Source organism: Musca domestica, unplaced genomic scaffold (genome assembly GCF_030504385.1).
Source record: "Musca domestica strain aabys unplaced genomic scaffold, Musca_domestica.polishedcontigs.V.1.1 9, whole genome shotgun sequence".
NCBI lineage: Eukaryota > Metazoa > Arthropoda > Insecta > Diptera > Muscidae > Musca > Musca domestica.
In genome coordinates this window covers 3,323,649-3,337,489 of record NW_026712435.1, presented here as the reverse complement: position 1 = coordinate 3,337,489, position 13,841 = coordinate 3,323,649, and the positions used below count along the sequence as shown (strand labels likewise).

The 13,841-nt window shown below is 32.2% G+C and overlaps 1 protein-coding gene across 3 annotated transcripts in view; it reads left to right on the top strand.

The window, feature by feature from the left end:
* Positions 1-13,841, top strand: part of LOC101889831 (disco-interacting protein 2) — a 436,327-nt gene that overhangs the window by 227,460 nt on the left and 195,026 nt on the right. For all 3 annotated transcript variants that reach the window (XM_059131489.1, XM_059131488.1, XM_059131490.1), the window contains exon 7: positions 4,313-4,862. In XM_059131489.1, the coding sequence (XP_058987472.1) occupies positions 4,313-4,862 (550 nt within the window). The remainder of the gene's footprint in view (positions 1-4,312; positions 4,863-13,841) is intronic.

The window sequence follows — 13,841 nt, the reverse complement described above, 5'->3', positions numbered from 1 at the left end:
TCTTCGGTTTGATGTCATTTGATTTATTTGTGATTCAGTTAAGTGAAAATATATTCTTTAATGAAATGTAAATAGACATGTGATGTGTTCACATTTCATTTCATGTTAGAAGTCACCATAATTATGTCCCGTCTAAAAAGCAATAGGATTCAGAATGAATAAGCAGTAAAAGTCAATTTTTTAAAGCATCATAAACGTTCTACCTGTTCATAAAATATGCAGCTTGCAGCAAAGTTTTTTCATTCGTGTGTTTTTCTTTCAATGCTTATGCTCGTGAGAGATTGTAAATGATTGAACGCTCATCGAAACTTCATCGCTATAAATTAAAAGCAATTGAATTCTCCCTGTGGATATTTGTGAGAAAAAGCGTATTTTAATCGTTCTCTGCACCCTGTTTTTAACTAGAATTTCAATGTATAAATGAGTTGTAAATGCTCGGTATAAAAAATAAATTATGTATAAAATTTTGGCTTATCTGTATAGGTAATTACGAAGTTCTTTTAAAGCCCACATAAAAGCAAGCATTTCTCTTTCATTGATCGCGTAGTGTTCTTCAGATCGTAGTTAGAAGCGAGTGGTCAGGTGGAATTTCTTATTAAAGTATGGGAATTCTAGTAGAAATTCTTCTGACACAAGAGAGCTTTTCAATTTGTTAAATTCTTCAAGAGCATCTTCACTAAACTGAATTTGAGTCTTACTAGAAGTGTGTTTTGAAGCCCTGCCACTCTTCTTAATGAATCTCCTATAAAAGTCAAAGAAAACTAGTAGATTTTTTAATACTCTAGGAATAATTTAAAGCTTCTACCCTATATAGATTTGTTTTACCCCGACAATTTTGCGTCAAGGGTTTTAGTATCCATTACGAACTGCTAATCGAAATTGGCAGGGAGGTATTGTTATATAGGGCTATACGAAGACACAATCGACACGATACACAATCTTTTGGCATAGGCTGTAGCACCCATTACGAACTTTAAATATCAAATTTGAAACAATGTCGCTCACATTATGGGAAGTATCGTTCGACCGAAAGCACAATTACAACAAACAACAAGCACAATTACTAATACTAATTGTTGCACAAAAGTATAACTAACTAGCTGGCCTGTCCGCGTTTCCGGCCCGTAGTTTTTGTCTATTATGCATATTTGCCAAAGCATAATTATTCACAGATATGGCTGATATGAGTGTTCACGTGCTAGTCGATTAAAAGTGCTTTAAAATACCTGTACCCATATTTAAGCCGTGGGCTTCAAATGTGTAGATGTGCTATACAAATCTATTAAAATGTATATATCAATCTTATCCCAATGTAAGCGATCAAATTAATTTTTAGTATTTTGTACACCTCATAACTGAGAGCTGAATGATTGAAGAATAGCTCAAGTTAATTACTTTTTAAAACCCATTAGATTGTACATTAGAGTCCTCACAAGTCCCTCTAACCATGTCGGTCTGTTTGTCTGCTAAAAGGTGGACTTGAGGGGGTATTAATACATGGAGAAAATTCTAAAATTTGTAGATATGTTGCAATTTTTGTGTAACACTGTGTAACCCCAAATACACATTTTTAGTCAAATCCTTTGAAATATGGTAAAATCAGGAGGTACCTTTATATGGGCACTACTCCGAAACATCGACCTACATTGAAAACTTTCTTCTGCCCTTATAATCCAAGATGACAAATGGAGGCCAAATCAAAAATATAGCAGAACAACATAGCATGTCAAACTGATAAAAATTTCGTGTGATTTAAATAAGTAAAAATAGTTTTATCCACCTCATAATTGAGGGCAGAATGATTTCAGAATAGTCAAATATAATTTCTATTTTAAACCCATTACCGTAAGATGGGAATTAATTTCATTTGCCATTTAAATTGTAAGTTATAATAATTCAATGACGATTCAACACATATTCGGTCCCGTGCTACTTTCTTATATTTGTAATTTGTTCATGTGTTACAATTTATTTCATATAGATGTACATCCCAAATCTACGTTCCCAACCAATATTTTCTTGGGGGTTACAAATTCAATAGAATACAAAATTTTTTTTTCTGACCACACATTAGATGTGACGTGGACTTTGGATACTCCAATGTGAGGACTTTATTAAATAAATTCCGATGTGGCAATTATCTGTATGATGGTTCCCTACCCCCGGGTAGCATAAATACAATTTTTTATCCAAATCAATTGATGAATGTGGTCAAGACCAACATGGACCCTACTCCAAAAATTTCAAATTTTATGCGAAGATGTTCTCTACCTCCTGGAAAAAAAGATGCCAAATAAGGGCCAAAAAATGAAAATAGTGGCCAAGGCCACAAAAAAAGCTTAAATCATACGATGGTTATATAAATATGAAACCGGGCTGTACCCTTATCCGTGAGTTATGACCGATATCATGACCTGCAAAAGCGATTTAAGGTATCTTGAATGTTTGGGAAGAATTTCTGGAAGGATAGAAATCCTTTTCTTACTAAAAGTCCCATTCGCTCTACTATTTTGCACCCTTTATATTTTACTGATTGTACTCCCAAAGAATTTTGCATTTGAGCTCTCATTGGACGGATTATTGTCACATGAAAGAAGTAGGTCCACGCTTTGAAATGATCCCCATTAGGCTTTTTCGGTCATTTCATCATCATGATAATACAAATTGAAAAAATTGACAAAAGGAGAATAACAAATTGAAAAAATGTTCAACTTGTTCGCTTATTTTTTACAGCAAATGTTTAAAGATCCTTACAAAGTTTGTCAATAGAATGTACTATTATTTTAAAATTCCTTTGAAACTTTTTTTTCGATTTTTTCCGATTTGAGAATTTTTGCAATGAGATCTCTTTTTCGTGATTTTTTAGCGATTTTGAAAAAGGATTTATCTTCTAACTTTGGTGTAACCGGGTTAAATTATTTCGATATCATCTATTTCGTTTCTCCACCACATAATTCGGTACTACACTTCCATGTAACCCGCCATCAATTTCAGTTCTCAAGAAATCAAGTCAATTAAATAAATTGGAATTGATATTCGAATTCAAAAATAAAAAATATAAAAAACACTATAAATGTACATTAGAAAAAAGTAAGTCAAAATGGAAAAAAAAATCATGCAAAATAAAACATTACTATTGCACTTATTATTAACTTTGTCATTCCGTTTGTAACTCCTCGAAATACTCATGTCAGACCCAACAACGTACATATATTCTTGATCAGCGTAAAATTCCAAGTCGATTTAGTCATGTCCGTCTGTCTGTCTGTTGTAATCACGCTATCTTTCGAGCGAATTGAGATAGAAGGCTAAAATTTTTCACACGTGTTTATTTTTCCAGTAGGCAGGTAAAGTTCGTAAATGGGTCATGTAGGCCCACGTTCTCATATAGCCCTCATATGTAAGTACCTCCCGATTTTCGGTATTTTGATGATTTTAGCGACATTATTCATCGGAATTGTTTCAAATTTGGTATTTGAAGTTCGAAATGGATACTACAGCCTTAGAAAGAAAATTGTCTGTGCAGGTTCACGTCTTCGTATAGCCCCCATATAACGGTAACTCCTGATATTCGGTATTTTGATGATTTTAGCGACATTATTCATCGGAATTGTTTCAAATTACGTATTTGGAGTTCGTAATGGAGACTACAGTCTGTGACATAAAATTGTCTATGCAGGTACATGTCTTCGTATAGGCCCCATATATCAGTACCTCCCTATATTCTGTAGGTACAATATCCACCGAAATTTTTTGAGATGTCGTATTTGACGTTCGTAATGGGTGCTTTAGCCTGTGACAGAAAATTGTTTCGAATTTGAAAATGGTAATGGCTTATGACAAACAAGGCCTATGTAGGTCCACGTCGTATAGACCCCAATATAACGGCTATATTCGGTATTTTTACAATTTTAACAGAATTTTTTAAGGACTCTATTTTTTGAAAATTTCCAAATTCGTTCCAAATGATGGCCGAACTTATTGCTTTTTAACATGTTGGGTATTATCCTTTTCGGACAGGAGACAATTCCGAATTTGTATGAATCGTTAAAATCAGTCCAGCGGTTCTTAAGTTATAAGCGTAGTAACTAATACAACTTTATTTTTTATATATAGATAACTTTTCCAAAATTTAAGTGTGATATATTACAATCTTAAGGAAATATTTTCAATTTCCAAGTCTTACTCAATCGTTCCTAACAGTAAACTTTTTTCAATATTCACCTTTAGCATTCGAGCGAATTGTGTAAAAAATTCCCTTGAAACATGTATTGACATCAAGTTACTTATTATTTTTGTTTTAATTCAACAGATATGGCGCCGGACATTACTCAGTTCAACAATACCCGTCGGGCAGCAGATCGAGTTACACGTTACGTTAATGTATCTCAAACAGACCTTAATGAGGACGGAAATGGAAAATGGAAAGTTTCAGCAAAAATTCAACAACTTCTAAATACACTAAAAAGACCTAAGAGACGACCTCTTCCAGAATTTTATGAAGACAATGACATCGAACTTGAAATTGCCGCTAACCCTAAAGATCCTAATGCTCCTAAACCTGAAGGAAATACAATGACGGCTGTCCAAGGAGAACAACTATCGGTGTCTGCTAGTCTACCAAGAACATTGGAGGCGGCTGTGCAACGTTATGGCACACATTCATTTAAATCACCAATGGCAACTGTAGTCGATCCAAATGGTAAAATGACGACTACATTAACATATGGAAAATTGTTATCAAGGGCCCAGAAGATTGCATATGCTTTATCAACAAAAATATTTAGCAAGGGTCCGGAACAGGTGACACTTAAACCAGGAGACAGAGTTGCGTTGGTGTACCCAAATAATGACCCATTAAGGTAAGTACAAAACTTTATATCAGTTAATAGGACGAATATTAATCTTCATTATAGCGCCAGAAATCGCAAAGTTATCATGTGAAACATCCTGACTTATAATATTTAACTTGAATGGATAAGTACATAACAAAGAGCGAAGTCGGACGGTAGATTGTCTAAACAAAAAGGCAAAACAAATTGCTGTAATTTAATATAGTGAAAAATAAGATGTAAAAATCAGAAAATTTTAAAATTTTGAATACAAATTTATTTATTATGTAAGGTTTTATATTTATAGCATAAGTCAAATTTCATTTAACGTCTTAGGTAAACTATAAGTCCAATATAAATGACTATGAATAATAATACTTCTTGAAGAATTATATTATGAAATATATACGGAGCAATAGATATATGGGAACCGAGTGTCAACAAATGCCGTATTTGCTTCCAGGATAAATACAGTTGAATGTGTAAAATCCATCCAATTTGGGCTGATATTAAATATTAGGTGCACAATAAACGGCAAATTGGATGAATATATATATATGGAAGCTATATACAAATCTGAACGGATCTCGGTAACATTTTGCAGTGGCATACCTGTTATCTGGTTTCAAATATCATTGTCGTGGAGCGCATATTACGAATGTGAGAAGCTTTTACCCCAAATCAGATGAAACGTATATATGGGAACTATACCTATATCTGAACCTATTTTTACCAAGTTTTAAATATTTGCTTCTGGGCTGAATTTGATGTGTCGAAATCCACTCCATTTGCGTTGATATTAACCGTTTTGTGCACAATAAACGTCAAATCGGAAAAAGATGTATATGGAAGCTATATCCAAATCTGACCGATCAGAAAAATATAAAATTAACGCTTTCGTTAAGGTAAATGGAAATTTTCCACAATGAATTATTTTAAAAAGCCAGAACACAGGAGAAATAACGTCTGAAAATTTTTATATATTGCTTTTGACGAAAAATCGTTTGGATCCTTGGACCATTTAAACGAAAAAGAAAATGGAAAACTTGTACCGATTATAAAAATATATAAATATATATTTTACTCAGAGAAAGCGATCTAACATTTACAAACGCCATTAAACACGAACCATGAATAATATTCCCATTGCAAGGACCATGAATAATATTCCCATTGCAACAAAAACATACCGATACAAATATGTGCATAAAACCGAGTAAAGAAACAAATAGAGGATATGCTAGATAAAGGAATAGTGAGACCCAGTCACTCAGTGCCGGTTTGGATAGTCCCGAAAAGATGGATGCCAGTGACAAACCTAAATGCAGACTTGTTATAGATTACAGAAAACTCAACGAAGTAACCCAATACCAAACATTGATGGCATTTTGGAAACGCTGCTACGACACTCGACTTGGCGAAAGGATTCAACCAAATCGAAATACATGAAAGGATTTTCCAAAAACAGCATTTAGTGTGAAAGGCCATTTGGACTGAAAACGACTTCAGCCACCTTCCAACGGCTAATGAATAAAGTCCTAGGCGAACATATTTTCAACTTCACTTCAAGAACATAATGAAGCTAATTTGAAAATCCAATTAGATAAAAGCGAATTTATGAAAAGGAAACGAAATTTCTCGGGCATGTAGTATCAGAAGAGGGTATTAAACCAAATCATGAAAAGATAACTTCTGTGCAAAATTTTCCTCTACCAAAGACACAAAATGCAAAAAAAAGCAATTTTTTTGGATTCGGTAGTAACCGAAAGTTTATTAAAGATTATTCGAAGATGGCCAAGCCAATGACAAATGTCTTAAGAAAGACTCTGTTGCTGATGTTGAAAATTTAGAATATATAGAATCATTTGAATCACTTCAGATTATTGACAAATTCACCTATTTTAGCTTATCCAGATTTTAACAAAAAATCGTACTTCAAACTGGTACGTACTTCGCTCTGGGAGCTGTTCTATTTAAAATGGACATCCTATTTATAGTACTATCTTATATATATAAAAGAAAGTTGTGTTAGTTACTACGCTTATAACTTAAGGACCGCTGGACTGATTTTAACAATTCATACAAATTCGGAATTGTCTCATGTCCGAAAAGGATAATATCCAAAAAAATCGCGTAAAAATATGATATATTAACATTTTCATTTTGACTTTTGAAATGTACAATAGTAATGTTTTATTTTGCATGATTTTTTTTCCATTTTGACTTACTTTTTTCTAACGTACTTTTGTAGTGTTTTTTATATTTTATTTTTGAATTCGAATATTAATACTAATTTATTTAACTGACTTGATTTCTTGAGAACTGAAATTGATGGCGGGTTACATGGAAGTGTAGTACCGAATTATGTGATGGAGAAACCGAATTGATGATATCGAAATAATTTAACGCGGTCACACCAAAGTTAAAAGATTAAGATTACTTTTTCAAAATCGCTAAAAAATCACGAAAAAGGAGATTACGAAAATTCTCAAAACGGGAAAATATCGAAAAAAAAAATTTTTTTTCAATGGAATTGAATTTTAAAATAATAGTACATTCTATTGACAAAATTTGTAAGGATCTTTAAACAGTTGTTGTTATTGTTATTCCTTTTTTTCAATTTGTATTATCATATGGAATTCAGTGAATTTTTTGTGAACCAAATAAAGAACAAATTTTCACTATATTCAATTTTTCACAAAAAAAACGAAATAAGTGCGAAATACGATGTTAACTGACATCTACCTTTCAACTCCAGGACCTACATCGTGCTTCAGCTGGCAGATGCGCACACACATAAATAATCAAAAATGACCGAATAAGCCTAATGAGGCTCATTTCAAAGCGTGGACCTACTTCTTTCATGTGACAATAATCCGTCTAATGAGAGCTCAAAATGCAATTTTTTTTGGGAGTAGAATCAGTAAAATTCCAAAATATAAAGGGTGGAAAATAGTAGAGCGAATAAGACTTTTGTAAGAAAAGGATTTCTATCCTTCCAGAAATTCTTTCCAAATATTCAAGATACCTTAAATCGCTTTTGCAGGTCATAATATCGATCATAACTCACGGATAAGAGTACAACCCGATTTCATATTTATATAACCATCGTATGATTTAAGCTATTTTTGGGGTCTTCGCCACTTTCTTCTATTTTTTGGCCCTTATTTGGCATCTTTGTTTCTAAGGGGGTAGAGAACCTCTTCGCATAAAATTTTCGGAATAGGGCCCATATAGGTCTTGATCACATTCATCAATTGATTTGGTTAAAAAATTGTATTTATGCTACCCTGGGGTAAGGAACCATCATACAGATAATTGCCACATCGGAATTTCTTTAAGTAAAGTCCCCACTTTGGAGTATCCCCAAGTCCACTTTCACATGTAATGTGTGGTCAGCAAAGAAAATTTTGTATTATTTTGAATTTGTAACCCCCAAGAGAATATTGGTTGGGAACGTAGATTTGGGATGTACATCTGTATGAAATAAATTGTGAAAACATGAACAAATTACAAATATAAGAAAGTAACACGGGACCGAATATTTGTTGAATCGTCTTTGAATTGTACTATGATGAAAAATTTGGACTTTATGTGGTCTCCAACTTATAATTTAAATGACAAATAAAATTAATTCCCATCTTACGGTAATGGGTATAAAATAGTAACTATATGTGACTATTCTGAAATCAGTCTGTCCTCAATTATGAGGTGGATAAAACTATTTTTACTTATTTAAATCACGTGATTTTTTTCCATTTTGACATGCTATGTTGTTCTGCTTTATTTTTGATTTGGCCACTATTTGTCATCTTGGATTATAAGGGGTGAAGAAAGTTTTCAATATAGGTCGATGTTTCGGAGTAGTGCCCATATGAAGGTACCTCCTGATTTTACCATATTTCAACTAAAAATGCATAAAAATTTCAACATACCTACAAATTTAGAATTTTCTCCATGTAAAAGTACCCCCTCAAATTCACATTTTGAAGGATAAACAGACCGACATGGTTAGGAGGACTCTGATGCACAATCTGAGGTGCTAATTGGTTTAAAAAAGAAATTAACTTTGGCTATTCTTAAATCATTCAGCCCTCAATTATGAGGTGTATGAAATACAGTAAATTCCAAATTACTGCTCATTTGACTAAAAATTAATCGACCAGTACGTGAACACCTATAACAGTTATATCTGTGAATATCTGAAAAACTACGGAGCGGCAACGCGGTCCGGGCCAGCTAGTAGATAATAAACTCTTTGCAATTGTATGGACAACAAAATATTTTAGACCATATTTCTTGGGAAGAAGATTTTTGATCGAGACGGACCATAAACCGTTACTTTAGCTATTTTCTATAAGGAAAACTAACTCTATGTTAGTTAAATGGAGACTAAGCTTACAAGAATATGACTACGACATTAAATATAAAAAAGTATTATGAAATTAAGTTCAACGAAGATGGATGTGTATCTAACACTATTCCAGAAACAAATAACCCTCATAAGGATCACCGATCATTAATGAAGAATCACCTTAATGATAGATAATAATATTAATTCACTACATGCCTCAATATTTGATTTAAATCGTTACTTCATACAACTATAAAAAATTTAATCTTGTAAAAATTAAATAAGGTAATTTACCACCAAATTTTAGAGTCAGACGAAAATTAATAAATGGTTTGGGTAAAGAGTTAAAACTTATAACAGGAAATATTCACAGGAAATCAGATCATGTCTTACAAATCTAACGACAATTTCTACTGCTAACTCAAATGAAATAGGAAACATGGCGCGCATATGTAAAATACTTTCTATTCAGTTTCAAAAAATAACAGCTCATATTAACGGACAACAATATACATATAGTTAAAACTAGCTGGCCCGGTCCTCGTTGCCGGCCCGTAGTTTTTGTCTATTATGCATGTTTGTCAAAGCATAATTATTCACAGATATGACTGATATAAGAGTTCACGTACTGGTCGATTAAAAGTGTTTTAAAATACCTGTACCCATATTTAAGCCGTGGGCTTCAATATTTAAACCGTGGGCTTCAAATGTGTGGATGTGATATACAAATCTATTAAAAAGTATATATCAATCTTATCCGCATGTAAGGGATAAAATTAATTTTTAGTTTCGTAGCAAAATTTTCCAGTCAAATGAGCAGTAATTTGGAATTTACTGTATTTTGTACACCTCATAATTGAGGGCTGAATGATTTAAGATGTTGAAATTTTTGTGTAAGATTTTCACCCCCCCCCCCCCCCCCAAATACATATTTTTAGCCAAATCCTTTGAAATATGGTAAAATCAGGAGGTAACATTATATGGGCACTAGTCCGAAACATCGACCTACATTGAAAACTTTCTTCTGCCCTTATAATCCAAGATGACAAATAGAGGCCAAATCAAAACTATAGCAGAACAACATAGCATGTCCAACTGAAAAAAATTTCGCGTGATTTAAATAAGTAAAAATAGTTTTATCTAACTCATAATTGAGGGCAGAATGTTTTCAGAATAGTCAAATATAATTACAATTTTTCACCCATTACCGGGAGAATTAATTTTATTCGCCATTTAAATTGTAAGTTGGAGACCCCATGAAGTCCATATTTATCATCATAGTATAATTCAATGACGATTCAACAAATATTCGGTACCGTGCTACTTTCTTATATTTGTAATTTGTTCATGTTTTCACAATTTATTTCATATAGATGTACATCCCAAATCTACGTTCCCAACCAATATTCTCTTGGGGGTTACAAATTCAATAGAATATTATTTCTTCTTTTCTGACCACACATTACATGTGAAAGTGGACTTGGGGATAATCCAATGTGGGGACTTTACTTAAATAAATTCCTATGTGGCAATTATCTGTATGATGGTTCCCTACCACAGGGTAGCATAAACACAATTTTTTAGCCAAATCAATTGATGAATGTGGTCAAGACCAATATGGGCCCTACTCTGAGAATTTCAAATTCTATGCGAAGAGGCTCTCTACCCCCTTAGAAACAAAGATGCCAAATAAGGGCCAAAAAATGAAAAAAGTGGCCAAGACCCCAAAAAAGCTTAATTCATGCGATGGTTATATGAATACGAAATCGGATTGTACCCTTATCCGTGAGTTATGATCGATATCATGACCTGCAAAAGCGATTTAAGGTTTCTTGAATGTTTGGGAAGAATTTCTGGAAGGATAGAAATCCTTTTCTTACTAAAAGTCCCATTCGCTCTACTATTTTGAGTTCTCATTGGACGGATTATTGTCAAATGATAGAAGTAGTTCCACGATTTGAAATGAGCCCCATTAGGCTTTTTGGATAATTTTAGTTTGTTTAAATGTGTTCGCATCTTCCACCTGAACTAAGATGTAGGCCCTGGAGTTAAAAGGTAGGTGTCAGTTAACATCCTATTTCGCACTTATTTCATTTTTTTGGTGAAAAATGTATATAGTGAAAAATTATTATTTATTTTGTTCACAAAAAAATCCAATAATTTCAATATGATTATACAAATTGAAAAAAAAATAACAAAAAACAAAGAACAACAAATTGAAAAAATCTTCACCTTGTTCAATGATTTTTTACAGCCATTATTTTAGAATTAGATTCCATTGGAATTTTTTTTTGATTTTTTCCCGATATGAGAGTTTTTGCAATGAGATCTCTTTTTCGTGATCAAAATTATTTCGATATCATCTATTCCGTTTCGCCACCACATAATCCGGTACTACACTACCATGTAACCCGCCATCAATTTCAGTTCTCAAGAAATCAAGTCAATTAAATAAATTGGTATTAATGTTCAAATTCAAAAATAAAATATAAAAAACACTACTAATGTACATTAGAAAAAATAAGTCAAAATGGAAAAAAAATCATGCAAAATAAAACATTACTATTGTACATTTCAAAAGTCAAAATGAAAATGTTAATATATCACATTTTACGCGATTTTTTTGAATATTATCCTTTTCGGACAGGAGACAATTCCGAATTTGTATGAATCGTTAAAATCCAGCGGTTATTAAGTTATAAGCGTAGTAACTAACACAACTTTCTTTTATATATAGATGTATATCAATAAATTTCGCAACGAAATTGAATATAAGATATCTTTATTAGAAGACGAAGTATCATTTCTTAAACACATTTACCAAATTAACAACGATATAAGTCCACTCAAAAATCATATCGATGACATCGCAGGAGTTATATTTAATAATAAACTACCTATAACTATACCAACAGACCTACTCAACGAACAAGATATTGAAATAAACTAATACAGACTTCTCTGTTAAAAGAAATACAAAAAAATAGAACATATAATAAAATAAATTTAGAAGACTATAAAATAAATAAAATGAAAAGATAATTTTACCCTATATTAATTATCTTGTTAATTATTATTCCCATATTTGTAAAATAAGGGCAACAATTCTTCAAATTTCATCGGAGCCTCAATCTAACGGAGGGTGGGTGGTTACGATATCAACTGACCGTGTCCTAATTTAAATGGTTACCTTTCTTAAATAACATACACGTGTTTCCTATTTTCCATGCACTTGCTTATTTATTATTATTTTTTGTGTAATTTTTTATGTGTGCTTACTTATCAAGAAATATAATTCAGCGCAATTAAGCTATTGAATCCGAAATTGTAACTTTTACTATTTACTTTCCAAGCCAACTTATTGGGAAATAAAATGTCGTTTAAAACGCCTATGCAAGTAATACTTTTATTTTTTTTTTAAATACAGTAATAAAAGTGCAAAAGAACAAAAACGCTTAATAAGCATTTTAAGTCAATAAATAAAACCATGTGGGGTTAATATGTCAAATGTGATTGAGAGTATGAAAGCTCACAATTCCCTCTTTGGATGGCACATATGTGGTCTTATAATTAACCAAGAGAGAAATATTGGCAACAGAGAAAGAACAAATATAAAAGAATTGTACCACACCAGCAATAAAGTTATCCATTGGTTTAAATAAAATGACAGATGTGAAGTTCAAGTCCATTTGGCTGAATTAGTACTTGGAAACTGATTTAAAATATTATTAAATAAAAAAGGGTCTATGTTTAAAATTGTGACATTGACACAATAGATTGAAAAATTGTTGTGATTTTTTGAAAATGTTTAGCAATCTATGTATAGATCGATATTTCTTTCATAAATAGGAAAAGATTTATTTGTGTGCACATGTGACAAATAATACGATTTAAAAATATGAAATATTCATGAAAACAATTATTTAAAACGAATATTGTGTCGCAGGCACATTAACGGAGGGTTTTATAATTGCAAATCAACCGCTGAAGAAGCTGTTGTGCTTTTACAGTAGAGGTGAAATGAAATTATTTAGAATGAATAAAGATAAACACCAAAAGTGTATACTAGAGGGGGATGATTGACAACAAATTAAATTAAATGACTCGTTATGACATATAAATAGGTCTAATGACCTTTGAAGATGGCTGAAGACAATATGGTTGAAAAAACAAAAAATAATGTAGTTGGAATTCCTTTATTCCGTTAAAGAGAATTTTGCCCATGCTGATATCAAATTTGAATTAACGAAATGATAATAAAATTGATTCGTAGCCACTAGAGGTGGTTCCAAAAAGATCCTTTTGAAAAATGATCCCTCGAAAAAAAATAAAAAAATCTGAAATCATTGCTGCATGAAGGAAAGTCGAAATGTTCATTAGAAGTAGTCATCGGCAGGGCGAGTGAGAGTGATACTGTACCGGAGTCGGAGCAGAAAAAACGTAGTGTTCCGCAATCGAAGCATTAAAAATCGTAGTGTACCCCATGCGTCACATTAAAAAAATCGAAATCATAAAACTGATTTTAAACACTCAGCCATACTTTGTAAAATATTTAGTTTTTGCACCTACATTCATTGATTTTTCGTTACCACAAAATAACAGGTAAATCATTTGCATACCCTTTTTATCACTTCATATTTGGTCTTTTTTATTAT